Consider the following 25540-nt stretch of genomic DNA (forward strand, 5'->3'; position numbering starts at 1 on the left):
TTGGATGAGGAGGGCGGCAGGCCGCGCCGTCCCGCGCTGGCCCCGCCCCGTCCCGCGCTGGCTCAGCCCCGTCCCGCGCGCCGCACAGGGTGCGGGGCCACGTTCCGGGAGCGGAGCTTCGCGCTCCGGCAGCCCCGGTGCGTGGGGACACCGTGCTCCTGAGCGTGCACACCGATACACTGCTCTTGTCATCCCGCAAAGCCAGCCCCGGTGCATGGACACCGATACACTGCCCTTGTCACCGCGCAAAGCCAGCCCCGGTGCGTGGGGACACCGTGCTCCTGAGCGTGCAGACCGATACACTGCCCTTGTCACGGCGCAAAGCCAGCCCCGGTGCGTGCACACCGATACACTGCCCTTGTCACCGCGCAAACTGCCTGCCTTGTTCAGTGCTTGGCCATCCCGCACCCTGGAGCCCGTGCTGAGCATCCGCTCCTCTCAGTACTGCTACGGCGAGCCAATTCGGGTTTTGCAGTTCGAGCTGTCAGCCAGACAGAGGTTTTTCGGGGGGACCAAGTCCGTAGTCAGCTGGAAGCAGTCGGAAGCGTTGCGCTGCGCGATGGAGCAGCAGTTGCAGGGCATGCCTAATCCCAGGCTAGTTACCGCACGCACTGTTGCGGCTCTAGGCGGTACCGGGAAGCGCTTCGCTGTCAATACTGTGCCGCTCCTACCGGGACACGGAGGCTACCGGCTGTGTGACAAACACCGCGCTCCAGCCACTGATGGGTCTTTTGGAGCCTAAATGCTGCTCGTAGTTTAGATTCCAGCCTGGCTTCCACTGAAGTTCACGGCAAAATCCCAGTGCAGGAGTGTAGGGTGCGATCACCCCCTGAAATGTCCCCAAATCCTTGTATCTGCTACAGCAAGCCTTGAACGTGTTGGCGCACACATTTTACTCCAACTAAACAGGTCCCTTTTCTCCCAATGCTTACAGGGAGAAGTTTGTAGAAGCCGGGCTTAGCCTCTCTGTCCTGCTCCGGGAGCCCAGGGGAGAAGTTTGTCCCTGTCAGGCTCTTCTGGAGTGCGATGTGAGATTCCACGGTCTGATTTTCTTGAGGTCAGTCTCATGTCAACCTGCTCTCCAATTTATGTCAAAGGTCACCTTCAAGCTCTTCCACTGACATATTTTAAAGATTAGGAAATAATGTTGTGAGAATAGTAGGGAATTTTAACCCTGAATGATTTACCAGCCAAATTTAAGGAGTCTAATAAATGCATAACAAGACATAAAGATACGCATGGAAAGACAAATGCACATGGAGCAACACATGATGTTAAAAGAGGTTAAGCAGACCCAAGCATTATGGATTATTGCTCAAAAACATTCTCTGACACGTTAATTCAGTAGAAATACAGAGAGTTTAAAAGGAATCGCAATGTTGACATACTTGTGAGAAATTACTGTGGTTTTTTAATGGTAGTAATCTGGGGCGTGTGTTTGCCTCACTACTCTTTTGCCTGCCAAAAATGACAGAAAGCTGGACCACATCTGTTTCTAGCTCAGATTTTAATCCACCCCGGCATAGGTTTGTCTCCATTAGGAGAAGCACGTGTAGAAGGAGAGAAGCTAGTGTAACAGCACTAGCACTTTCCACAGGGCACTCTGTCTCCATCACCACATGTCACAGGGAAGTGGAACACTGAGCATAGGGTCTGCAGCAATGAAGGGACCTTATCTTCAGCTGCCTCCCTCTCTCTCCAAACTTTTCACCTACAGTAACCTGCAGCAAACACAGTTTGTGCTTACACTTACAAGTGATAATGAAACAAATGTATTTTTAGCTATTTCTGTTGGACACCATGTCCCAAGTTGGTTTCCTGCAGAGCACAGTGCAAAGACTGTTGTATTAGACCATCCAGGGACCTGCAGAAGGAGTTTGTCATCAAGGCATCCTCAATTCAACTGCTGGACTGACCCCTGAAGGATGTCTTTGAGAGGGAGGCTCTAGTGCTTGTTGTTGAAATGTAGATCTTGTTGGTTAGTGCCAAGACCTCTTAGCTGCAGTGCATCTTGTCCTGCCAGCAGGAGACTTCATTTCTGGGGAAGAGAACAAGAGCTTCACATGGGTTCAGGAGATTGATGTTACTATTTTAAATAAAATAAAATAGAAAACAAAAAAATGTAAAAGCAAACTAAACCAAGAGCGACCCTGATTCATATCTTGGCAGAGAGATGGGATATGAAAAAGAAGGGAATTACTCAGCATCTTAGACACCCCTCCTTTTTCTCCAGCTGGAAGAGTTTGTTCTCACACAAGATCTGTCTCTGCCACAGACAAACATGGTCCTCATGCTGGATGGGCTCATTGCTCTTGGGGAGTGGTGGAGTTGTTGGTGATTATGGTTTCCATCTCTGTGTCTTAACTGATCTTTTAGCCATGCTGGGTCCATGCCATCAAATGCCTTTAAAGATCAGGACTCCAGCTTGAATTTGGCTTGGCTTTCATGCCAGAAGGTGGCCTAGAGAGCAGAGGTAGGTTTGATGCAATCGTGGCAGCCAGGGCTGCCACTCCAGCATGCTCTTCTAGTTGGCATTTGACAATCACTATGGGCTTCATGCCCAGGTGTATCACATAGCTGTAGTCTAGCCAAGAAGTGACAAAGATATGACTAACTGAGCCCAGCTTGCTCCTGCCAAAAAGGCATGGCTTGCTTGGCCAAGAAGAGATAACAAAAACATCACACTGGGAAGTTCATGGGGGAGCTTGATGTCACTGGGAAGTGCAGCAGTGTTCTGGAGACACAAGCTAAGTGGAACAGCTGGCAAGGTATTTTAGATTTGGGAGTCTGCTCTGCAGGTTTAGTACTGTACTTGGTACAGTTTGTACAGTTTTTAATAGTTCGTGTAGTTTCCAGAGAAGTGATTTAATCCTTTTAATTGTTTCTGCAACAGCAGCTCTGCTGTTTCAGTTGTAGGTCCTGACTTGGATTCCAGATTGTGTCAGATGCCACACATCAGTTTTCCTTTGGAGATCCTTCAGCTGGCTTTGGGCTAATCTCTACCTGAGCTTGCTCTGGAAAGGAGCAGCTGCTTAGAAACACTGTGTTCTGCACACAATCAGTAGTGGTTTGGGGATGCTTAGCTCTGGGAAGAATGGCTGCACATAGTTTCTAGCCATGACAACTGCTTTTGCCTTCTGAGAAACTCCATCTTTCTGCTTTCTTTTCTAGAGACCTTACTAAGCCTCTGAGAAACAGCAAAAGCCTCCAAGAGGAGGGGAAGATCTCAGACTACCCAATCTGCTGGAAAATTTCGGTATTATAAGTGCCCATGGGTCTGATATCTGGGCTCTGAGGATAACCATGAAGTGGTGGTGCCTGAGCAGGAGTTATGGTCTGTACAAGGCTGGTGCAGATTGCAGAGATGCAGCTGGTTGGCAGCATGGATTTCTGACATTCTCACCAAAGGCAAGCAGCTGGTGTGATATGGAGACTGTGCTCTTTGCAAGGGGCTGGCTGCTCAGGTGCCTCATGAAAGCAGGTGAGCTGACCAGGTAGCTGGGAAAGGCCTGAGGGGATGATTGTCAGTGAGTTTGGTGAGTTTGCATCCCTTCCATATGCTCCTTGTGGGCTAAGGAGGAATACTCAAAACAGAAGCTGCTGAAAAGCTGCATCTTTGCAGTGAAGATAAAGCTAAGCTTTCCTGACCAGATAGCAGGGGGATGTGCACAGACTGCTTGTCTGGTCTTTGGTTTCATTGTACCATGATGTTGTGTGTAAGAACTAGTGCATTATCTTGGCAATAAAGGGACAAAGGATTATCCTATGTCCTAGTCCTACACCTGGATCTTTTGGTGCAGGGTGCTCCCATTTGCCCACACGTGCCCATAGCTATGCACCACTCACTTCAAACACTGCTGGATCAGGCAGTCCAGGCATGCCAGGTTTCCTCACTGCTGCCAGGTTGGAGATGTTGGTGCCACACTGTCCCATCAGCAGGACTTGCTGTGCAGCCAGGGTGGTGCTGGGCTGTCTGAGGGCTGACTAACGCAGTGCTGTAGTGCGTGAGAGGGAGCTCTCCTCCCCAGGCACTGTGGGGCCAAACCACATTGTTTTTCTCTCCAGACAATGCAGTGCTGCATTGTAAGTAAAAATGCAAAGCACATTGCAATGTTTGCTCTTTATTAATGCACTAAGATGCACTTGGGTGAAGCAGAAGGCTCCTGCCTGGCTTGGTTTCCGACTCCGTGACAGGCTTCCATAAATAACACCTTAGCAGGGTCCAGTTCACCAGATGTGACTGGGTGGGAGCCTGAGCTACACAGTGGACACTGGAAGGGGCAAGAAGGCATGGAATGGGGTCTAGACCCTTTCCTGGCAGCCACGACAAACCTGAACTGAGCTGCAAGGTGTACAGTGGCTAAGCCAGCACCTGAAATCCCCTTTCCAGAGCAGGGAGCAGATGGATGGAGTGGCAGATGAACTCCTGTGGATTTCAAAATGTCTGGCAAATACCACCAAGCTGTTAGTTAGCATCTGCTGGAGTGGGGCAAAAGGGAAGGAGAAAGCATTAGCAACTAATTTGCTTGTTCTGCAAACCTTCACTCATTGCCTAGTGGCATATGAAATCTGGGCTCATTGAGTATTTGTCTGTTTCATGCTGAGGAACTCGAGATAAACTGCAAGTACATGGCTGCAGCAGAGGCTGGAGGAATGCATCTTAGCTTCTGAGCCTATGGCTGGACCACTGGGGCATGCTCTTTCTTGCTTCACCTCTAGGTAATGGGGCTGCTTAATGCAATTACAGCTTAAACTTCCAAATCCAAAAACTTCCTACATGCTGCCAGGTAAAGCCAGGTTGAAGAAGGTCCCCTGGCGGTGTCAGAGCTGGAAGGTAACAGCAGTTTCAATGTAAGGCACATTGAATCTCGATCAGGCGATAGTCTGACAGCTACTGATACGTGATGATACCTGGCCATTTTTTAGGGCAGCATTGAAATCAGCCTCAGATTTATATTTGGCTGGCCACGGAACAGTGCTGTTGGATATTCCATTGAGCCTTTGTCTGAGAACTTTCCTCAGTCACACTGTGGTAGATGAAGTTGTGATTAAAAGCGAATGAATACTTTTTGACCCTTTCACCTTTCTCTTGGTTCCAGTGATTTGTGTTTTCCCTAAAGAGTGTAGGGTTTTGGGGTAGCTGTTGCTTTGACAATTCTAACATCTGTCACAACCGATGCCCAGGCTGACCTGATTGAAGATCCGAGAGCTGTAAAACTGTAACACAGCTGCAAGAACCTTCTGCCCTCTGTCCCGAGTTCAACGGGCAGAGGCTTAAACAAGTAGTGACCTCTGCAAATTACTGCCTTTAAGGCACACAGCATTGCTACTGGAGCATAGACATAAAAAGCACCTGAGAGGGAGGGAGCAGCACCAAGAACTCCTTTTGCCAAGTGCCGTATAGCTACAACGCCGTGATTGTTCTTGCTGCAAAGGGCAGGCTAATAAAGCAGCCTCGCATAGCTGTTAAACTCCGTGGTGGTTTCTGTCTGCCAAGATCGCTGTGCTGGATGAACTAAGGCTGCAGCCCGTGGCTTGTAGCCCAAGCGATCAGCTGTGCTCAGCTCTGAGGGGAGTTACTGGGGAGCAGGGCTGAGGAGAAGGGAGAGGCGGCGTGAGCTCCTATGGGCGCTGCCGTGCCTGGTACCAGCTGCAAGAGGCTGTGGAACAAGTTGGGAATACTGGCGAAGCACGGCGGAAGGGCGCTGCCGCCCTCGGCGGGCCGTGCAGCCCCGGGGCTGTCACCCACTCCCTCACACCCTCACACCCTCACGTCCCCCGCTCGGGGCGGCCCCGGCTCCCACACGCCGCGCCCGGCCCGGCCCACAATGCTTTGCGAGGGCAGCGCTCCCGCCGGCTTCCGCCCGGCAGCCCGGGCTGCGCCCGCTCAGGCGCGGCTGCGGCGCCGCACCGCGCCGCGATTGGCCAGCGGGTCTGCTGGTTCTACCCTCTCGCCTCTCATTGGCTGCCCGCCGCTGTCACCGTAGGGCCCGCCTCCTCCGGTCGCAAGCCGTGTTTCCATTGGGTGTCGCGGGGAGCTGCGCGGCGCATCGTGCGCGGGTTGGCTGTCCGGGCTGTCCGTCTGCGCAGTAACCAGGCAGCGGGTCACGGTGCGCCGGTTTCCACGTCAGTGCGAGGGAGCGGGGCCGGTGTCCCTGCCCGTGCCCCGCGGACCCCGCGCTCCGCGGCCTCGCCTCTGCCGCCGCCGGCAGGGAGGGGCGGACAGGGGGCGGGCCGAGCCCTCCCGCCCGCGGTGCCGCCCGCCCGGTTATGTGAAGCGGCCGCCGCCGCGGGGAGCAGGCGCCGCCATTTTGGATGCGGGGGTCAGTGCCGGGCAGCGACCGCCTGTCGCGATACTGTCGCGACGTGGGGGCGGGCGGGAGGGAAGCGGCGGCGGGGGAACCTTGCGGGACCGGCGAGGGGCGGGGACGGGACCGCGGCAGCCGCGGGGGCCGGGCGCGGGTGGGGGCGGCGGGCGCCCCTCCGGCCGGCCGGGCTGACACGCGTGGCGGTGCCCGCGGGCGAGGGGCGCACGGAGCCGCCTGGCAGCGACCCCCGGGCCGCGGGAACAGCGGGGCCGGGCCGGAGCGAGCTGCGGGTGGGCGCTGCACCTGCACACCCCCGCTCCCCGTGCCCACGGGGCTTGCTGCCTGCAGTCGGTGTCGGCAGGCTCTTCCTGGCGTATGGTCAGCTCGTGGCTGTGGCGGGGGAAAGCTCAGAGCCCCCTTAGCGTCCGTGTTAGGAGTTCATCCGGGGGCATGTTTCATAGTTTCAACAGTATGAAATAATTGGAAAAAAGAAAATCTCTTTCACCATAATAACCTTAGGTTTCATTTTTACTATGCGGTTTTGACAGGTAAATGCGACTTGCCTTTCTCTACTTGATTCCCAGGCCCAGTCTCACTGTTGCAGCTGTATGTGGAAGCTTGTAGAGAAGTTTGTCCCTGTCTTTCTTTCTGATGTGCCACTGCTCCCATGCTGCTGCTACTTATCTTTTAAAGGGCGTTCTTAAAATGCCCAGGACTGCACAGTTCCTTTCCACAGTTAAAAATTATTGCTTTATCTCACTTTTGTCCAGGCATTAGGAGCTAGCCTTTGGAGAAACATCCTGACTTCTTTGAACTTTTGCTGCCTCTGATGCTTTTTGCAGAACAGTTACTACTTGAAAAACCCAAGCAAGTTAAATTTCTTAGTCGACATTCATGTACCTTCCATGTGAGGTTTAGTAGGAAGAAAAGGAGCTTTCTGATTGCCACTTGGGCTTCTGGGAAACCTAGCTGGCTGTGAGATTGCCAGGAGTTGTTTGTGATTCAAGGTTGCGTGTTCTGTTTTAGTCGCAGTGTATTGTATCAGGACTCTGGTGGGCAAATCTAGGTCAGAAGCTATCTAGATTATTCCTGCATTGTCATAAACAGTAAAAATTTGGGTCAACAGAAGCTTACTTTGAAATACTACCTTTCTGTGTTGTGGTTATATTGTTTTTCACTACTGCTGTTTATTGGAGTAGTGCCACTGCGTTTAAATCAGGTGCCATGGCTGAAGGCTAAAGTTAATGATAGGAAGAAATGACTTGATGAAAGGCTGCCAGACCTTGTTGCTTCTGATGCTAATTCTTGCTTGTTTGCAGAAGAATTGCAGGCGTTTTGCTGCAGAAGAGAGAGTGGTAATATTAGGAATATATTGGCTTCCTGTCTATTGGGATGTGTAGGGGTAAGACATTCCGAGGTTGAGAAACGGAATGTTCAGTGCATGTGTGAAATAACATTAGCAGGTGTAAATCTTGTCAATGTTTTTATATGAAGATTCTACATGTGATGCTATTTCAGAAGTCTCAGAGTAGTGATAATTGTTATCCATAGAGCACTGTTGAAGGTTTTGACAATGTTATGAATATGAGCCTTTGTTCTTTTATGACATGATTAGGCATCAACCTTTTCCCACTTAGTGTTCCCAATGCTGTTGTCAGTGAGGCTGTGAAAGGTAGCAGCCTCCCTTCTTCTTCTTGTGGTGGCCTGGGCACCTGGTTGCCTTGATTTGGAGCTGTCATTTTCACTGTGCTGTCTGTTGAATTTCTGTGCAGGAGCATATCTGAGGACTAATCTGCAGTTTTAAGCAGCTATGTGAATCTGTCTTGACTAAGAAACAGGAGTTTATATAACCCTTCAGTTTTACTAGCTGAAGGACTAAGGAGCTAAAAAGCATTTGAAATATAGTAGGTACCTTTCTTTGTTTTGTTTTTCCTTTTCCCTAACTTAAGACCACAGAACTGAACCCATTTGTTTCTGTATTGAATCCACTACATTTTTGTGCTTGATTGCTTGAAAGAAAGGCATTTATTCTTGGTTTGAGATCAGGAGGTATTGAAACATACCTTTGCTAGGGAAGTTGTTTCAAATTTGTTGATTTGTTGATGATCTTCAGTATTAGTTCTGTTAACCTGTTCAACACTTTTACAATACCCCATTCTTCAGACCATAGCTTTGTAACATTAAGCCTGAATTCATGTTAACATTTTTTCTTCTCTAAGTTGAACGAATGTCTGGTGGTTTTGCTTGACTCCCACCATGCTTCTGTAAACCCAGCTGATCATTCAGTGCTGGTCTGGTAAATTGTGTAACTTTTTCCTCTGCTGCTTCACAGCATTCATTTCAATCTTAAAACTTCTTTTGATTCAGGACATCTATGCTGAGCTCTAAAGTGTGATCACTTGTTCCTTGTGGTGATGCTGCAGTTGAAGGAACACATACAGAAATTATCTAATAATTTAAAAGGGGTAGCCTTTGGGAGGTTTGGAGTTTAGTGAAGCTGTATCCATTTCTTGAAATAAAATTTCAAATTTAAATTTTTACATGGATGAATGATTCTTTTGGTGGGTTTATCTTACAATGTGCATCTCTCTGAAAATAGATGTCTGTCTTTCATGCTCACTCTGTAGTTCTCTTCAGTTTCCTTCTCCAATATGAAGTTGCAAAGCTCCATTGGCTTTATGGTTTACTTTGGAATGCTATTGCTTGGTTAGCTGCAAGCTTAAATATAAAGCAGTATTTCCCTCCATCTCCACCCAGTGCTGGTGGAAGTGAGCTCAGTGTTTGATGTTCAGAGCCTGAGTGGGAACTGCATCTACGGCATGATAGGTTGTTTCAGTTGCACTGGTGAAATGAGTTTGTTGGCATGCATAAAGTGAATTTTTGTACTTTTGAATAAAGTTGTATTTAATAGAATCTGCAATGAGGAAAGGAGTGCATTTTCATTGAATCTTCTCAGACAGTTAGCAATGAAATACTGCCCTAAGTTTTGCAGGGTTTTCTTATGTCAGGAGAGCCCTGCCAAGTAACATAGAGTTTTTGCAAGGATCAGGTGAAAAGGAAAAGGTGTGTATTGGAGGTTTTTGTCTATTTTCTTCATATTTTGCCACTTACAGTTAGCTGGGAATTTTAAGTCTTCTACATTCAGGAGAGATGGAGTTTTAACCAACTTTTTATTTAATTATTTCATGTTAAAAACAGAGGAGAAGAAATAGAATTCTTACAAACAGATTCAGGCAGAACTGCATTTAAGCTTTGGCTTCATTTTAAATACTGTCAGAACTATTAAGTCCCTATATGTGTGCAAGGTTTCTAATATGTCTGTCTGGCATTTACATGCTTTCTGAAATAATGTTTCCATGTCAGTTTGCTAAATGCCTGGAATGGTGCTACACACTTTACATGTTCAATACTGTTTTTAAACAGTGAACAGGAAAAACTTAGGTCTGACAAAGAAGAGTGTATAGAGTATTTCATCAGAAGTATTTCCCTGGACTAGAATTTTGAGTCCTGAAACTCCCGATGTAGAAATACAGAAAATAATGGAATTACTGAAAGAAAAAATAAATAAGCAAGGAATTTTACATGAAGGAGAAATCTCCCATTCATGCCTTGTACTAAAACAAGGACAATAAAGTGAAATAGAAACATTGTGATCAATGGTATTTCAATGCAATCATCTGAATAATGTATGAAATAATTTACTGTTGAGGATGGGAACATCTCTCAAGCATTAGCCACATGAGTAGGAAGTGTATTGGTGGTTCTGTTATATATTGTGGAGGAAGGATATAAACCTTTGTTCTTCAGGGCACAAGCAAATTACTTGGAAACCCTATTTGTCTGTCATGACTGTTCTTACAAAATACTTTTGTCTTTGTTTAAATTATTGTCTTACACCTGGGAGTACCATTATGTATAATTCATTTAATGAAATAAACAGTTTTGCCATAAGAGCATTCTATTGCAAACACCTGAAAAAATGAAGCAACAAATCTGATGCTGTCCTTTGATGAGATATCTTTTTATAAAACTTTGCTTTCTTTCCATTATTTATGGAGTCTTGAAGCAAATTAGTCTCTTTCATTCAGAGGATGTTTGTGTATTTGAAGCATTGTTGATAATTCAGACATGCTAGTTGACATGAAGCCTGACAGATCCAGGATGAATATTCTGAAATTTCTGTGGTGATCTTTCTGAGGTCCTGTGTAATCCACCAAAACCATTTCTTTCCATCTTTGCTTTTGTTTCATGGACAGAAGTCCTTCTCATATTCTCTGTGCTTTATTAGCCCCTGCCTCCCCTTCCCAGCTGAGTCCTTCACATGAGCCTGTCAGGTTTGAAGTGTTACAATCAGTCTTTCACCTGTTTCCAATCTTTTGCTTTCCTGTGGATGACCTGTTGTGATTTCAAGCTGGAGTCCTCATTTTCCTTTCATTCTTTTTCCTGAAAAAGTCTCATTGTTTGGCTACCATATCACTAAATCCTTCTCATTTACAGACATGATATCATCTGACTCTTTGGCCTCTTTATAAATCCTGTTTTTATTTATAAACATTTGTGTCTGTTCATTCCCCTTCATTCTTACTTCTTGATGCTTGACTGTATCTGAGCTACAGCTAGTATAAAGAGAGCAGTCCCACAGAAGTTCACTCTTCTTTTTCTCAGACTGTCAGAAATCTTTCTTGCTTTTAATTTTTTCCCCCCTTCTGCCTCTTTCTGGATGCATAATTTTAAGTTTTTTCCCTGAAAGACCTCAGACTACAGGAGAGTAAGTGTCTGCCTTCAGCTTTCTCATTTTTCCTCCATGTTCCATCCAGTTTTGCTCATTTCTTTGTGGGGTTTTAGTCACATCTTTTTTACTTTCCTGCTTTCTTGAAAGCTTTGTTTTGTGAAGCAAGTGTGAAATCAACATCTGTTACAAATTACTTTATTTTGTCAACGTTTTAAGTCCCAAAGAGGTTTGCTCTGGCCAGCTCATTCATCCCACTGATGCTTTTCTAAGAGAGTACAAGGTTAGCTTTGTGTTCTGTGTAGGGCTGCAGGAATTTGCATAAGTGCTGGAGATGCATGTGTTATGCCATGGATGTTTGTCCTGATACCCCAACACTTTATCTTTCTGTCAACTTACATAGACTGGAAAAAAAATTAGGAATGTGCCTTGGCAGAGTGATCTCTTGCATTACAAAGATGCTGTTAGAACTAACTGTATGCTGTCATGGTTTTGAAAATATGCTATGGAAAAGTGTTTTATTTTGATGAAGTACTTGTATTATTACATGTACTAACTTGTATTTTGCGCTTGTACAAAACAAATTTGAAAGAGTTTCTTTCATCACTGCAGGCCTTTTCTTGGTTGGAGTCAACTTTGTTTAATCTGAGGAAGACAATTACTCTAAGAGGCTAGAGATTAATTTGAATTACCTTTATTTTCAGAATTGTCAGGATGGTGGATAAGAACATTTACATTGTACAAGGTGAAATCAACGCAGTGGTGGGAGCCATAAAGCGTAATGCCCGATGGAGCACTCACACACATCTGGTAAGTTACCTTGAATTGTTGCCATCTGTAGCAGCAGGTGGAAACACCTATCACAGAAACCAGCTGGCTTTGGAAAAGTACCTCAGTTTTTTGTAGCACTTGTTAAAGTACCTTTTTTAAGTAAAGTTGGAATAACTTTCTGCATTGTTAACATTGTTTTGGGCATCTCGTGCCAGTGATTGCCAAAGCTACAAAACTAGGAGTCTTCTACCTTCTTATCCTGTAAATGCAAAAAGCCCACATTGTATTCCATGTGGGAGTCATCTCATTTAGACTTTTATCACCGGGGATGTCAGGGAATTTCCATATATGGTGTTATTTTATTTAGCACAGTGTTTTTATGTGTCCTTTGTACCTTCTTGGGGAAGACAGTCTTCATCACAAAAGCCATGAAATAAAAATTGGGGAAGTAATTATATATAGAGTATTTTTAAATTTTTCATATGGCATAGTATCTGTTTTCAGCTCTGTTTTGTTCCTGCTGTTTATGTTCCTGACTGAAACCTATCAATAGTTTCAAACCTGCTTTGGTAAAAATCCTAAACAAAGTGTTTCCAAATGTAACCCTGCTTTGGTGGGTTTTTGGCTGCCACAATGTAAATGTGTGGATGTGATGCACTTCGGAATGTCTCATGAGTGCAGATGGCTGTCATCCAGCACAAGTGGTTTCACTTTGTCCAAGGGCAGGGCCCTTTTTCTTTCTAACAGGCATTTCTTCATCAGAGCTCACGGCCTCTCCTCGAGGTGTGGGTGCGGCTGCACTCAGCTTGGAGAAACTGCTGCTCCTCCTTAGTTTAATGTCATAAAGATAGACTAAGGCTAAAGGATGCAGCTAATTCATATAAATATTGCACTGTTATTCTTTCTTCAAATTATTTTAATGGCATGAAATGTCATTGTATTTCTGCTCCCATTACAATCTGCATAGATTAACATTATAGCAAATCCAGATGAGCCATTTCAATATGATATGAGTTAGATTTGCAGTGAAATTTATTGAATAGCACAAGGCTGATCAGAAATACTTGTAAGGACAATAAAACCAAAGCAGAATGCTCAGTGTTGGACCCATGCTTTGACATTTCAGCTGTGTGATATTGGGGAGCACTGGCAGGAAAATAAAAATGCTGCTTTTGGATTTGATGGTGTAAACATGCTGACAGTGATAAACTCAAACCACAGCACTTCTGTGAATGTGGTGTTGAGGTCTTTAACAGACCCATTATTAAGATTTGTCTTCAGGAATATGTTTGCCTCCTTAATTACTTGCTTCCTATGTATAACCTATAGGATGAAGAAAGGGATCCCCTGCTGCATAGCTTTAGCCACCTAAAAGAAGTGCTGAATAATATAACAGGTAAGCTTCTACAGAAATCAGCAGGTATGTGCACCTGCTAGGGTATATGTAAGTAAATGTACAGGTGTATTTATTTGTCTTATTTACTATCCAGAAGTCATTTATTGAAGAACAAGAAAAGAGGAAACATGCACATACTTTTGGGCAAATAATATCAATGTAAACTAGAAATACCACAGAAATACCACTGCTGCCACTGTGTATAGGGATATATATAAATTTTGTGTGTGTGTGTATGCACACACAATTTTATAAAGATGCATGTTTTTTTGATATACTGAAGCTTGTAGTAGTATATGAAATGTGGTGTATTATCATGCATAGCTTTTTTGTGGTTTGTTTATGCCTTCTGATCTGTGAGTGATGGAAAAAATCTGCTTAGAAAGTGGTTTCTTTTTGTTTTTTCCTCACATTCTTTGGTTTGTTAGCTTTCATCATGTAATAAGTAAACCACAGACCTCTGTTTCTCTCTCTTGGATTTCAAGTGAAAGACTTTGTGATCACCTGCACTGAAAGAAATTGTGATCATCTGCACTGGAAATCTGTATTGATTAGAGAAGTAGTACACAAGGCTGTGGTGTGTATTCTGAGCATTGTTTTTCTCACAACCCATCTTTCTCCCTTCCCCCAACATTTTCTGGTTTTGTAGTTTCAGGAGTGATTGTTTAAGTGTAACCCAAGTATATGTTGAGAGTCTGGAGGTGAAGCTAATCCTAAACTCCATATGGCATTCTGCATGTTCTTCCCAGGATTTTTCTTACTGATTGTAGTATTTGAAAGTAAACTTCATTTCTGGTCCCCTTATTACAGTGACTGCTCAGAACTGCACTCAACCTTAGTTTGAGATGGACCTTTTGCATTTCTAGCTGTGAAGCATGCTTATTCTTGCATCAGTGCTGAGTCTGGAATCCCATAAGAAGTGTGTTCTTTGGAAGCACCGTAGTGCTGCTTCCAGGGGATGGTGACAAGAGGTGCTGAGGACACGTGCCAGTTCTAAGCTTTTATTCCTTCCTCTTACATGTCTGCCTGTAAGTGTAATGCTTTGCTTTTCTCTGCCAGGTTAACTTTCTGTGGTTGTGAGCAGGATTTTTCTCTTAGATCATGACATCTTAGGGAACTCCTGAAGAGCTTCCATTTCTGGATAGTGTCTTTGTTCTGGATATTATGCTTGTACCTGGACTACATGACAGTCTGGATTTATGGGGGTTTTCTGTAAGCTCACTCACTTTCTGTAAGATATATGTGCAGTCATCAAAAGTGTATTGGGAGGAAATTTTACATTTCTTCCTTCTATGAGATGAATGTTTTTTTTTTTTTAATAAGCTTCCTGAAGTTCTTTGCCATTATTGCAAATACCTCTTCTCATCAACAAGAGCAGGGACTGTCAGGATGCTCAAATAAATGCAGTATAAGTAAATGTCAGGGACTGGCCATTTATCTAGAGCAGCTAGGTACAATGTGCTGTTGACTTGTTGGGGAAAAAATCCAAGTTCACTATCTACTGATGTTAGAGAAAGCAAAGTTTAATGTCCTGAGAGATTCAGAGACTCCTTTTGTATTAGTTATCAGGTAAGTGTTGTTCCTGCTGAGATAATAATTGCTCGTATATGGGGATGACAGCATGTTGGTTTGACTACATGGGATTCTTTTTACAGGTAATTTCAGCTGCAGTGACTGCTATTTACTGACTAGTGTCTTGAGATAGGACATCATTGCTGTGCTCTATCTTTTTTCCATTTTAGACATGGACTTGTTCCCAAGCAATACTTTGAATGGTGCAGAGTGTCCTGAATCACCTTCCAGGCAATCAAAAGTCCAGTCCCAGCATAGGGGGTTTTTGGCGATTTTTTTTTTTTCCCCTAGACCTTCCTTTCATGTCTCTTTCATTAGCTCATGGAAACGCATTGCTTTTATATTTAAATTTATTCAAGCTGTAATCTTTGACATTTGAGTTAGCTTTTAGTACAATTTTGCATTTATAGTAATATATATTATGTATTTTCTCAATCCCCCAAGAACCCATTTTAATCTGTTCCGGATGCAAATTTCAGGCTGCCTTGTCCCATCTCCCCTCTTGCTCTCTCCCTCCCTTCCCCTCCCCCATGGAGCATGTTTGATCAGGTGTGGCAGGAATATCCACTGTCAAGCTGCGCCCTTTATATTAGTCAATATTATCCTTCCTTCCCTCCCACTCCCTTCATTCTCCTCTGGGCTTTACCAGTTGATTTATAATTTTGGAATTCTCATCGGAGTCTGTAATACAGTTTGTTCATTATTTAACCAAAACCTGTTTAATGAGCAAAGAGAGGCAATGTAAATGTTAGGCATGTTGCAGTGGAGTACCTTTTGTTCTCCTCTGAGCTAGTGGGTATTAACTCTGTCATGCCTGTGATGCTGAAATACCCTGGTCAAGGGTATAAAGATGCACTGTATGCCCCCAGCAGCTAAAGATTCCTGTTTCAAAGTATTGCTCCTCAAGAGTAACTAAATTACGTGCTGCAGCTAAGTGTGGTATCCCATCCTGTTGTAACCTCTACCTGTGCTCTTGGAGGAAGCATGTAGAGAAGCTGTGTTGCACAAACAGTCCCATGATTATGGTAAGAGAAACTTCACTTCTGCAGTTCAGCATATCTAGCTAAGGGCCTTGAACCTGAATATTTTCAAGTTTCTCTTTAAAATTCTGATAAACCTAATTTCTGTGGGAATTTTTTGTCGATTTATAAAAAGAATTTAATAATTTGAAAATGAGCAGCATGTCCACCTCTGATCCACTGGCAGCTGATTTATTGGATGCCATTTTTACATTTTCATGGACTACATTTTCATGTGTTTGACTATTGATAGTAGTTGCCTGAAAAACAGAAAGGAAATAGAGGTTCTGTTGTCTTGGGTGATGCATAAGTTAATCCAAGATAAATTTAATAATTGAATGCTTGCAATGCTAAGATGACCACAGTAAGCTTAAATTTGATGTTGTGTGTCATATTTCTAGTGCTTAGAAAAAGCAGAAGTCAGTGTCCTGAATTATGACCATATGGAAGCAATGACTATCAAGCTTTGTCCATACATGCAAAATTGAAATATAGCTACATTTTCAAAGGTTATTTTAAAACTGATGAAAACCTGTATTGATACAAGTTTGGATCAAGGGCCACTGTCACCACAGCTTCCACTTGACTGCTCTTTAAAGTGGGCTGAGTACCCTGAAAAATATGTCTGGATGTTGAAACATTTGTTCATTTTATCAGTTTTGTTATGGATTTAAGTCACCAAAAGACAGCTTCTTTTTAATGTCCAGTGATAACTAAGACTGTTTCTTTCATGAATGGTTCCAACTTAGGTTTTATAACTGCAAATAATTGGAAATATGAATTAATTATAAGCCTGCTTTTCCATGATTTCATGAGGATTGGGTTTCTTTAAATGCTTCTCTGGCTGTTGAAGTCTTCAGACCATTCCGGTAGGATGTAGAGGTAAGAGCAGACACTTCTGTTGTCATTCTCCTCATTACAGAGTTTGTGCTTTGCTCTGACCAGGGAGCTGAGTCAGTGCCTGAGGTGCTGCCTTGCTGCCTGCTGCTGTGTGGGATGGCTTTGGGACAGGAATGACTGACTGCAGCTGCCTTGTGCAAGTCATGGCTGCATGGGAGAAGCAGGTGTTTGTGGAAAGTGTGAGAGTCTATTTAAATAAGGTTTAAACTAGGTAAACACACCTGTGAAGAGGTGCTTGTGTATATTCTAGGTCCATGAGTGCCAGACTGCAAGGTTTGAGTCCTTTTATCCTCTGGTGGTTCAGAGTTAGTGCATTTAAACAGAAGCTGCAAAGTAAGCTGTTAGAAGCACTCTGATTTCATGCACATTCATGACATTTTAAATGAATGCTTGTACAGTGGGTTCAGAAGAATCTTTTCATGGCTTATTTCAGACAAGAAGCTGCTGCAAATCTCCATCTTTAGAGGGTTGGCTGGGGCATTAAGAGCTGGCTAAAGGTCAAATGACTGTAACTGTAGGAGAACCTTTGCCCAGTGTCTGACTTAATATAGTTGTTACTGTAGCCATCAGTTTTCTGGAATGTAGACTTGATTGCACACTCGTTTTCTTATGTCTGAGGTCTGGAAACTCAGTTTTTATGGAAAACCTGTCAGTTGTATAAAACAATACAGGAATTTTATCCTGATTCTGTATTAATGTCTGAACTTTTTCTGAAAGATCTAGTTAAAAAGTGGTAAATTGGTAGTAAATATAAATATGTGGCCTCTTCTCAATGCTATTGAAGTGCTAATGGTTAGAATATGAGATGTTCATTCAAGTTAAGAAATTAGAAAAAAGTAGTGTTTGTGGTTTTTTTATCAAGAAGTGTAGGAATTAGACTGTATGAATGTGTGATATGTAAAGTGCTGTGATGCTTATTGCTTTGCAGGTAACAGGAATACTATATTTTATTTATTATTTAGATCTTGGGTTTCTGCTGGAAGTGCCTGAATTTACTGGCAAATAACAAGTATGATGACCTGCATACTGTGATATTTCTCCCATTGCTTGCATTGAAGGATAGAAATGTTATCTAGATCAGCCATTGAAAAAAAAAAACCCAATCTTTTTTTTCCTGTGGCATGTCAGCTTCCTATCAAAGATCTAGAACACTCACTGATCTTACAGATCGTGTCTGTTCTTGTGATAACTCAAAAAAATAAAAGGATTTTTTTTTTTAGTAACAGGTATTCATATGTGTTAATTTGGTATTTTTGAATACCAAGCAATTCAGGCTAACATTTAGCTTTGTGGCATTCTCTATGAATTTTTAAAGAAGAATGGAGAGGGTATAAGGAAGGTTTGGAAGCTCATGGAATAAGGCTTCCTCTATAGCTTTAACTTGGCCTCACTCTAATTATTGGATGACCTGACACTGTGTACAAAAGTGATAATTTATGTCTCTTCATATTTTCTTATTATAAGAAATAAGAATATTAAGGTGCCAACTTAAATTTGATGCTTTGCTTGCAGGTTGAATCCAGATTGAGTTTTGCTAACTGTGTTCAGACAATACAGTAAAAATTGTAATTTTAAAAGCAAGTTTCTAGTCTAAATGAATGCAGACATCCTCCCAACTACACAGAGAATATATTTCAGTGCAGTATTTTTGTTTTGAAGCTGCAGATAGTTCCAAATACTCTGAGTGAGATTAATCTTTTTAATGTCATTTTAGCCTCAAATTAATCAAATTACTGTCTTATGGCTGAGGTCTTTTAATCTTCCTCGAGGATATTTTTAGCATAGATATTGGTATTTTGGCAATGGACTTTTCCCAGGTGCTTGCTAACCTTGTGCTTTATTTTCTAAGTGATTTTCCCACAGTGATGTGCTCTAAGCACTGATGTGCTCTAAGAATGGTAGCTGCACTACAACTGGGATGGGAGCTTCTCCAGCCCAAAGTGAGCACAAGAATTGTCAAAATTTCACTTAAGATTTTGTTTACTTTCTGTATGAAAGAAGGAGGAAGAATGTCCTTGATGAAGAATGATTTAAGATACACCAAGACAAGCACCATGACCTTTTTCATGGCTTTTTTTGTTGTGTGCAGGACAGCATTTATGCAGAATGAGTGAGGAGTCAGGTATGGATGGTATCACTCTGAGCTCTAATTGATTCTGTTGGATTGTACATTGAGCCCTTCAACATGGGTTAATGAATGAAATTAAAATTCCTGAGGAGAAACTTATAATTGAGATATTTTTGTAACTAATACTGACATACAGAAAGGGAGAAACTCTGTGTAGAATCTTTAATTTGATAACGTTTTAGATGTTGTGATTATCTTCTGTTTTGTGTTTCTGTGTAGTAAGAAATTTAATGAAAGAAATTGAAAGAAGTGGAGTGAATCTCAGAGTATTTAGAGCAAAAAAACCTAACAAACCCAGTAAGGTGGTCTTCACACTGGGTATTTCTGCATGTCTCCTGGAGTCCCTTATGCAGTTCAGCCCCACAACCTTTGTGATACCACTTAAGCATCCTTTCAACACAGTTGTCTGAGTACAGTTTAAGACTAGAACTTGGAGCTGAAGTCTTCCTTCTATGGATGGCTAATGACTGGCAGGTACAGGCAGGAGGTGGTGCTGTTGGGAGGAATTGTTTCCTGACCTCTAATCCTTAAGGACCCAAGGATTTAGATGGACAAGCACTCCTGGCTGTTGCTTGGAAGAGTTCCCACAGTGGGTTTGTTCTGTAACACCAGCCTTCTGTTACCACTGCAGGGCTGGGCTCTGAAGAGCTGCCACATGTGCATGGTGTGCAACTGACTCTCTCTTGTTCCACGCTTGTTGAGCAATTACTTCCCCACTTGTTGGGCACTCCATTATTTCCTTCAGTTACTGCTTCTGTGTGAAGTGGAGCCATGAAGGAAATGGCTTAATGGATGTACATTAGGGGGCAATAAATTGCAGTTTGATTTGGTGGACAGGCAGTACCAGATGCTGCATAGAAGCTAAGGTTCCTCTTAAGTCAGCCATTTAGGTTTTATATCAAGTTTTTTTGATGATGTTTTTGTTTGGTGGTCAAGATTAGTGAAAAGGAATTGTGCCCATTTGCATTATAGTAAAAACCCTCTGGAAGTAGGAGTATACATGAAGTTGCTTAATTCTACTAGTAGTTTACTAAGCATATAGCTCTTCTTCCTTCCTTCTTTTACCTGTCTTCTTTCCTCACTTAATGGTTGCCATCTAACCTGTTAAAAATATTGTCCCAAAAGTGATTAACTTCCAAGAAGCAATAACTTGTGTCAGAAAGTGCAGGTGCATATTTATATAGTTGCATAGTATGTAACAGGACTGCCAAGAAGTGTTGATTATGCATACCCAAGAAGCATACTGAAGTATTCCTCATCTCAAAGAGTGTGTAGCTTAAGAGGGTAGCAACAGAGAGGAATCATTAAGTATACAAAGTTGTTAAACGCTTGAGGGTTTTTCCTAATCATTACCTCAATTTGTCCTTCAAACAGGCTGTTGTTGGCTGGTCTCTAATATGGTTTATACCAAGATTTGAGTTGGAAGGAGAGGTTTGAAAGCAGATACAATTGGGCAAAGTGTCCTTTTCTTCAGGAGTAGTGCAGGGATCTGTGAAAAAGTGCTGCTTCTCTCAATGATTAGTGTGGAATAAAAAAGTCAGGATGAGAAGAAGTAGAATGGCAGGGATTAAAAGGTAAGTGTAAAAGTAGCAGACTAATGGAGAACATTGTTATTAAAATAGCAGATTGATTGGTTAAGGAACGTTGATAGTGAGGGATGTGTACTTGGTGGCTTGCCCATTTGAAGTAAACTTGCAGGAGCTTTTTCTGTTTAAGATAACTATCTAGCTTTTTAGCTGAGTGTTACAGAATAGACTATTGCTGAAGGGTTTTTTTTGTTTGTGCTTGGTTTGGGAGGTTTTCTTTGCAATCAGAAAAAATATTAATCTTCCAATATGTTATGGATCTTGTCATGGTAAGTTCTTAAAAATGTTGGATGGACAGTCAATATGGTATTAGCTCAGTTGGTCAGAGCACGGTGCTATAACACCAAGGTTGTGGGCCCACAGGGCCATTCACTCAAGAGCTGGACTTGATGCTTCTTGTGGATCCCTTTCAATTCAGAATATTCTGTGATCTGCCATCTTGCTTTTGTAATTTGTCTTTAGAAAATGATACAAGACAGCAGATATGTCCAGGAAAGACATAAAACTGATGCATACAGTCCTAGGGAAATTCTGGTCGTCTCATAGACAGCAGAATTTTAACTTGCTTTTCATCACTTTTCAAAGCTACAAAAAAAGACAAAATTATATGTATAAAGTCTGCAATACAGTGGCTTGAAGATAGGCTGTGAGGTTTTGTGATGTGATGGATTCTGAGGTGAGGGATGGAAGTGTCATGGGTGAGCTTTTGTTGATATCAACAGATACTTTCTGGGGAAGAACTTTGTGAGTGAATGAAAATCTGTTGTTTTATTAAAAGAATGAGCAATTAAATATATGTTAATATTTTAGGGACGGTGAATCAGTACATGTCATCACAAAATTATAGGAGATAAAAAAATGTTTTTTGAGAAGGAACATTTACATTTATCCATTTTCTACAATCACCACATCAAGTGGTGATTGTAGAAAATGGATAGATATACACTGGTATTGTGTGATGTACTGTATCTGTGTGACTTGGAAATGTCACTGCAAGTGTTAAAGCAACCTACTCTTGCTTTAAACTCCTAATTGGTAGATATTTCTTCTTTAGTTGAAGGACATAGATAGACATAGAATCCTCGTCTGTTAGGCTTTCTGAAGTTAATATGTCTGTGCTTTTTGCATGGTGCAGTTGTGAAGTTAAAACTTGTCAGTTCAAACCACTGTTGTATTCAGTGTGTTGTGAAAGAAAATGCAGGTTGGAAACATAGGAGAAGGAGAAATAAAAATACTCAGACATTATAAAAAGCAATAGGACTCTTATCTGCAGCTGAGTTGTAGTACAAGATTTGGAAAAAATTAAGAAATTTCAGAGAAAATAAATTACTGAAGAAATGTTTCATTCATTAATGAGGAGGAGGAAGACCACCATAGGCATCCTGAAATGCTTACCTAAATGGTTGTTTGGTAACTGACTATTGACTATTTAAGCATGTGTCACAGACAACATCAGGTTAAATTTTGCACACAGTTTCTCCCTTCACTTTTATGAACAATACATTAAAAATCTAAAAGGGCAGTTCATTCTTGTTCAGCTGCCTTTAAATTGTAGTTTTTCCTTCCTGTAGTTTCTGAACGCTCTAGACTTTGGCAGCGCGTACCGGTGCTTGTTCACATGCACGAGGCCCGGGTGCTGCAGCAGAAGATCACACACTCCCTTTCATTCTGCAGCAGCAGCAGCTGATGGTACCAGCTGTTCACATCCTTGTATTAGATGCCTGAATTTGAGCAGCTGTATGAGGCTGCTAATAAACTCTTACATGTAGTACAGCTCATATCTTGCCCACATTTCGCTTGATTGTACTCAGCCCTGGCCAGTACCTTTTTTAACAACTTTCAATTCCACCTATAAGGTGGTCCTTTTCTTCCTTGTGCTTGTTTCCTCTTGTATTATGTGTTAGTCAGATGTTTGAAGAGGGTTCCAGTGCTGCAGATTTGAAAAGGAAAGGGTACCTGAAAACATGCAAACTGTACGCAATTTAAGGAAGTAGGAACAATTAAAGCATTTTAAAACTTTAAAGGCTTAATGCTGTAATAAAAATAATCTAGACTGTTCTAAAGGATGTTCTTGTCCTTAAACAGAATACTTTTGGGTACAAACTTAGGTGTGTGTGTTTGTTTGCTTGAGAAGAATGGATCAAAAGTACTTTTGTTCTGAAGAATCTACCTGCATGCAGCTAGTTGAAGAGGTCTTGTATGTAAATCTGCTATTAAAAGAAGGCTACAGGGGTTTTTAATTCCACTTTGAGTAATAAAATTGGCCTGGCAGTGAGTTTTAATATAGCCACAATTAATTTCAACTTGTGCTTTTTATGTAAAAAAGCTTGTTTGTTAGGACCCTCTGTTAAGCCTATTAAATAAAGGGTGAAAAAGTTGAAACTGCCTGTCTGTGCTTTCCAGATTTTCCAGGGGTGGAGGGAGCCAAAGGAAAGATATTTACCATTTTAAGCCCTCTCAGCTCTTTTCTTCACTTATTACTCTTGCATCAGTGTTTTAGCCTCCCATTACCCTCTCTGGAGGAGTCATGGTACCTAGAACTGAAAAATACCTTGGTTCCACTGAGTGGCTACCAATCTCTTCTTGCCAATGAGATTCTGAGAGGTGACTTTGTTGTTTTGTGGTGATTTTTAAAGTGAATTTTTTAGTGGGTTTCTTTCTCCCTTGATTTTGTTGTGGAGTTCGGTTTGTGGGTTTGAGGTGGGTTTTTTGAAGTTTTTTTGAGGTGTTTTTTTTGTTGGTTAGATTTTTGGGATGAGATGGGATGGGTTGGTTTGTTTTCCTCCCATGGCTGTAACCTCAAAAAATGCACTTTGGAATGAAAGTAGTATTGATGTAGGAGCTGTGAAGATCATATTTAAGCAGTGTGGAGGTGGGAAGAGAGTATTTTTGGTCCTTTTTGCTCAGAGGATCTCTGGAAGAAATTCAGCAAGAGTAAAGATAAGGATCAGAATTTGGGTGTTAGTGTTTTATAAAATTATGCAAAGAAGAGAAACTAGCTGAGTTGGAAGAAGATAGCATGGGATCAGAAGTGTATGGTAGAATATAGGAAGAATATAAGTGCTAATATAGTGAAGTGACTTAGCTCAGATAATTCATTAGACCTTGTTCTTATTGCTCCAAAACTCAACTAATTTTACCTGGTCAGCATTCTTAAATTGAACTATCCACAATCTAGAACCGATGTGTGTTGCTTTTCTCCAGCAAAGATGGCACAGGATGAGGAATTGGCTCTCCCATGGCAGATTAGACAGTAAGCTCTTTGTTAAGCATCAAGAATTTTTAAGAGAGTCTTACAGTTTCTTGCTGTACACCCAGTATTAATTGGTTGAAACAGCCAGTTATATTTAATTTCATGTTTCACATATGAAATTTTTTTTAACTGTACAGGTGTCTCTGCAAGCTATAAAGACAGCAGTTGAAGTAAATAGCAGTATCAAATGAAGTACCTCTTGTCCCTGCTTCCAAAATAAACTGGGAATAATGCTTTACACATTTTGTCTCCTTTAACTCTACAGGCAAGCAAGAGAGGAAGCATGGATTAACATCTAGTGATTTCTAGGAGCTCAGATTCCTCTGTGCTTGGTCTGACTGACAGGCACATGTGGCTCAAGTGCATCTGGAAATATATCACTGGCGAAATTTGGTCGGGTAAATATAGCAGGAATGGGTTGTCAGGGCAGGAGACAGATTGTTCTGGGAAAGGAAGTGCTGTCTGTCTGTTGTCTAGTAACAATTTCCTATATTTCTGAGACATACCTGTTTCTTTCAGTGTAACTAAGGTAACAGCAGGCTCTGACATACTTGCTGTGTTCTGCTGTTGTATGTTCTTATGGTGGAAGTGCTATCAGAAATGGTAAAATTGGTAGGAACATGTGTAGAGAACTGATACCAATATTTTCTATGGTGTTTAAATAGTAGCACCACCCACTTTCTTCTAGTTTAAATTCCCTTTGCAAAGAGGCAAGGACATAAAATGTGAAAAGTAACACCCAGGGTTTCAGGACGTGATTATATTGAAGAAACCTGACTTCTGCTTGGATGCAAAATTGTTTCTAGGCCACATGGTAAGCAAGGGAGCAATGAAAAAAAACCCCCACAATCTCTTCCTTGATAATGGGCTGAGGGCCAGTATTCTAAATACCTGTCTTTATTGGCAGTTGACACATAGGTAATGAGCAGGGATAGAAAAAGCCAATCATAAGGCTTTTCTCCAGCAAAAGCTGATTGAAACTTCCTGAAGTATTGTGGTATTAGTTAAAGTCTCAACACAAATCATACTGTCTGGTGAGAAAATAGAACCAACTGTGTTAGAGGGTGGTCTACAGAAGTCTATGCAGGCATATCAGTATAGACTGTATTTTGCACAGAAAGGCATAAACATGAGCAATGACAATTACAATTGTAACAGATGCAGGCAGTATCAAATGTAACAGTAAATTACAGACTTTCTGCAGTTTATCAAGGGAAGTTGGAGATGACTACAGGTTAGAGTTGGTACCATTTGTGGCACTTTCCTAGCGTAGTAGGCTGTTTTTTTCATCAGCTTGCTCAAGAACATATCGAAGATAGGAGCCCTGACAATTTTGTGTGCAGTAGTTGTCTGTAGTTGGTTGCTGATTCTGTTGCCTTTCCTGAGAGGTTGCATGCTGCTTCCCACCGTAGTGAGCTCAGTCTGGTGCCCTGTGATGTGGCTGTGTCTGGGGTGGGGTGAGCAGCCAACAGGTGCGCAGCATACCACGCAAATGTGGAGGCAGGGAATTTGTGTCCAAGGGCATTGGGGGTAAATAACTGTAGTTGTAAAAAGTATTACATGAATGCTAACATTTTCACTGAACAGTAAGTCTGTTCCGAAAACTGGCTCACAAACTTCCATATAATAAGCTTCAATTCCTATGCTCAGAAGTTTGAAGACCTTAATTGGTGTTGAATTTTCTTTGGCTTTTAGGAAGAAATGGTTATTTTGCTGAAGGATGCAACTGAATCAGACTAGAGGTTGTCCAAAAGCTTTCTGTAATTACAAGCAGTAGGATAACAGATGGAATTTGATATTTTTTGAGTAAAACCTGCTTAAGTTAACAATTTTGTCAGTATACAGTGTTCTTCAAAAATATTTGTAAGTCCCCAGGAT

At 42.2% G+C, this 25540-nt stretch overlaps 1 protein-coding gene across 1 annotated transcript in view; it reads left to right on the forward strand.

Annotated features, from left to right (window-relative positions):
- The first annotated feature begins 6100 nt into the window (after window positions 1–6100).
- Window positions 6101–25540, forward strand: part of GBF1 (golgi brefeldin A resistant guanine nucleotide exchange factor 1) — a 98882-nt gene continuing 79442 nt past the window's right edge. The window contains exons 1-3 of the mRNA XM_058810919.1: window positions 6101–6323; window positions 11742–11847; window positions 13138–13204. Coding sequence (XP_058666902.1) covers window positions 6316–6323; window positions 11742–11847; window positions 13138–13204 — 181 coding nt within the window. The 5' untranslated portion in view covers window positions 6101–6315. The remainder of the gene's footprint in view (window positions 6324–11741; window positions 11848–13137; window positions 13205–25540) is intronic.

The sequence above is a fragment of the Ammospiza caudacuta genome, chromosome 9 (assembly GCF_027887145.1).
Source record: "Ammospiza caudacuta isolate bAmmCau1 chromosome 9, bAmmCau1.pri, whole genome shotgun sequence".
NCBI lineage: Eukaryota > Metazoa > Chordata > Aves > Passeriformes > Passerellidae > Ammospiza > Ammospiza caudacuta.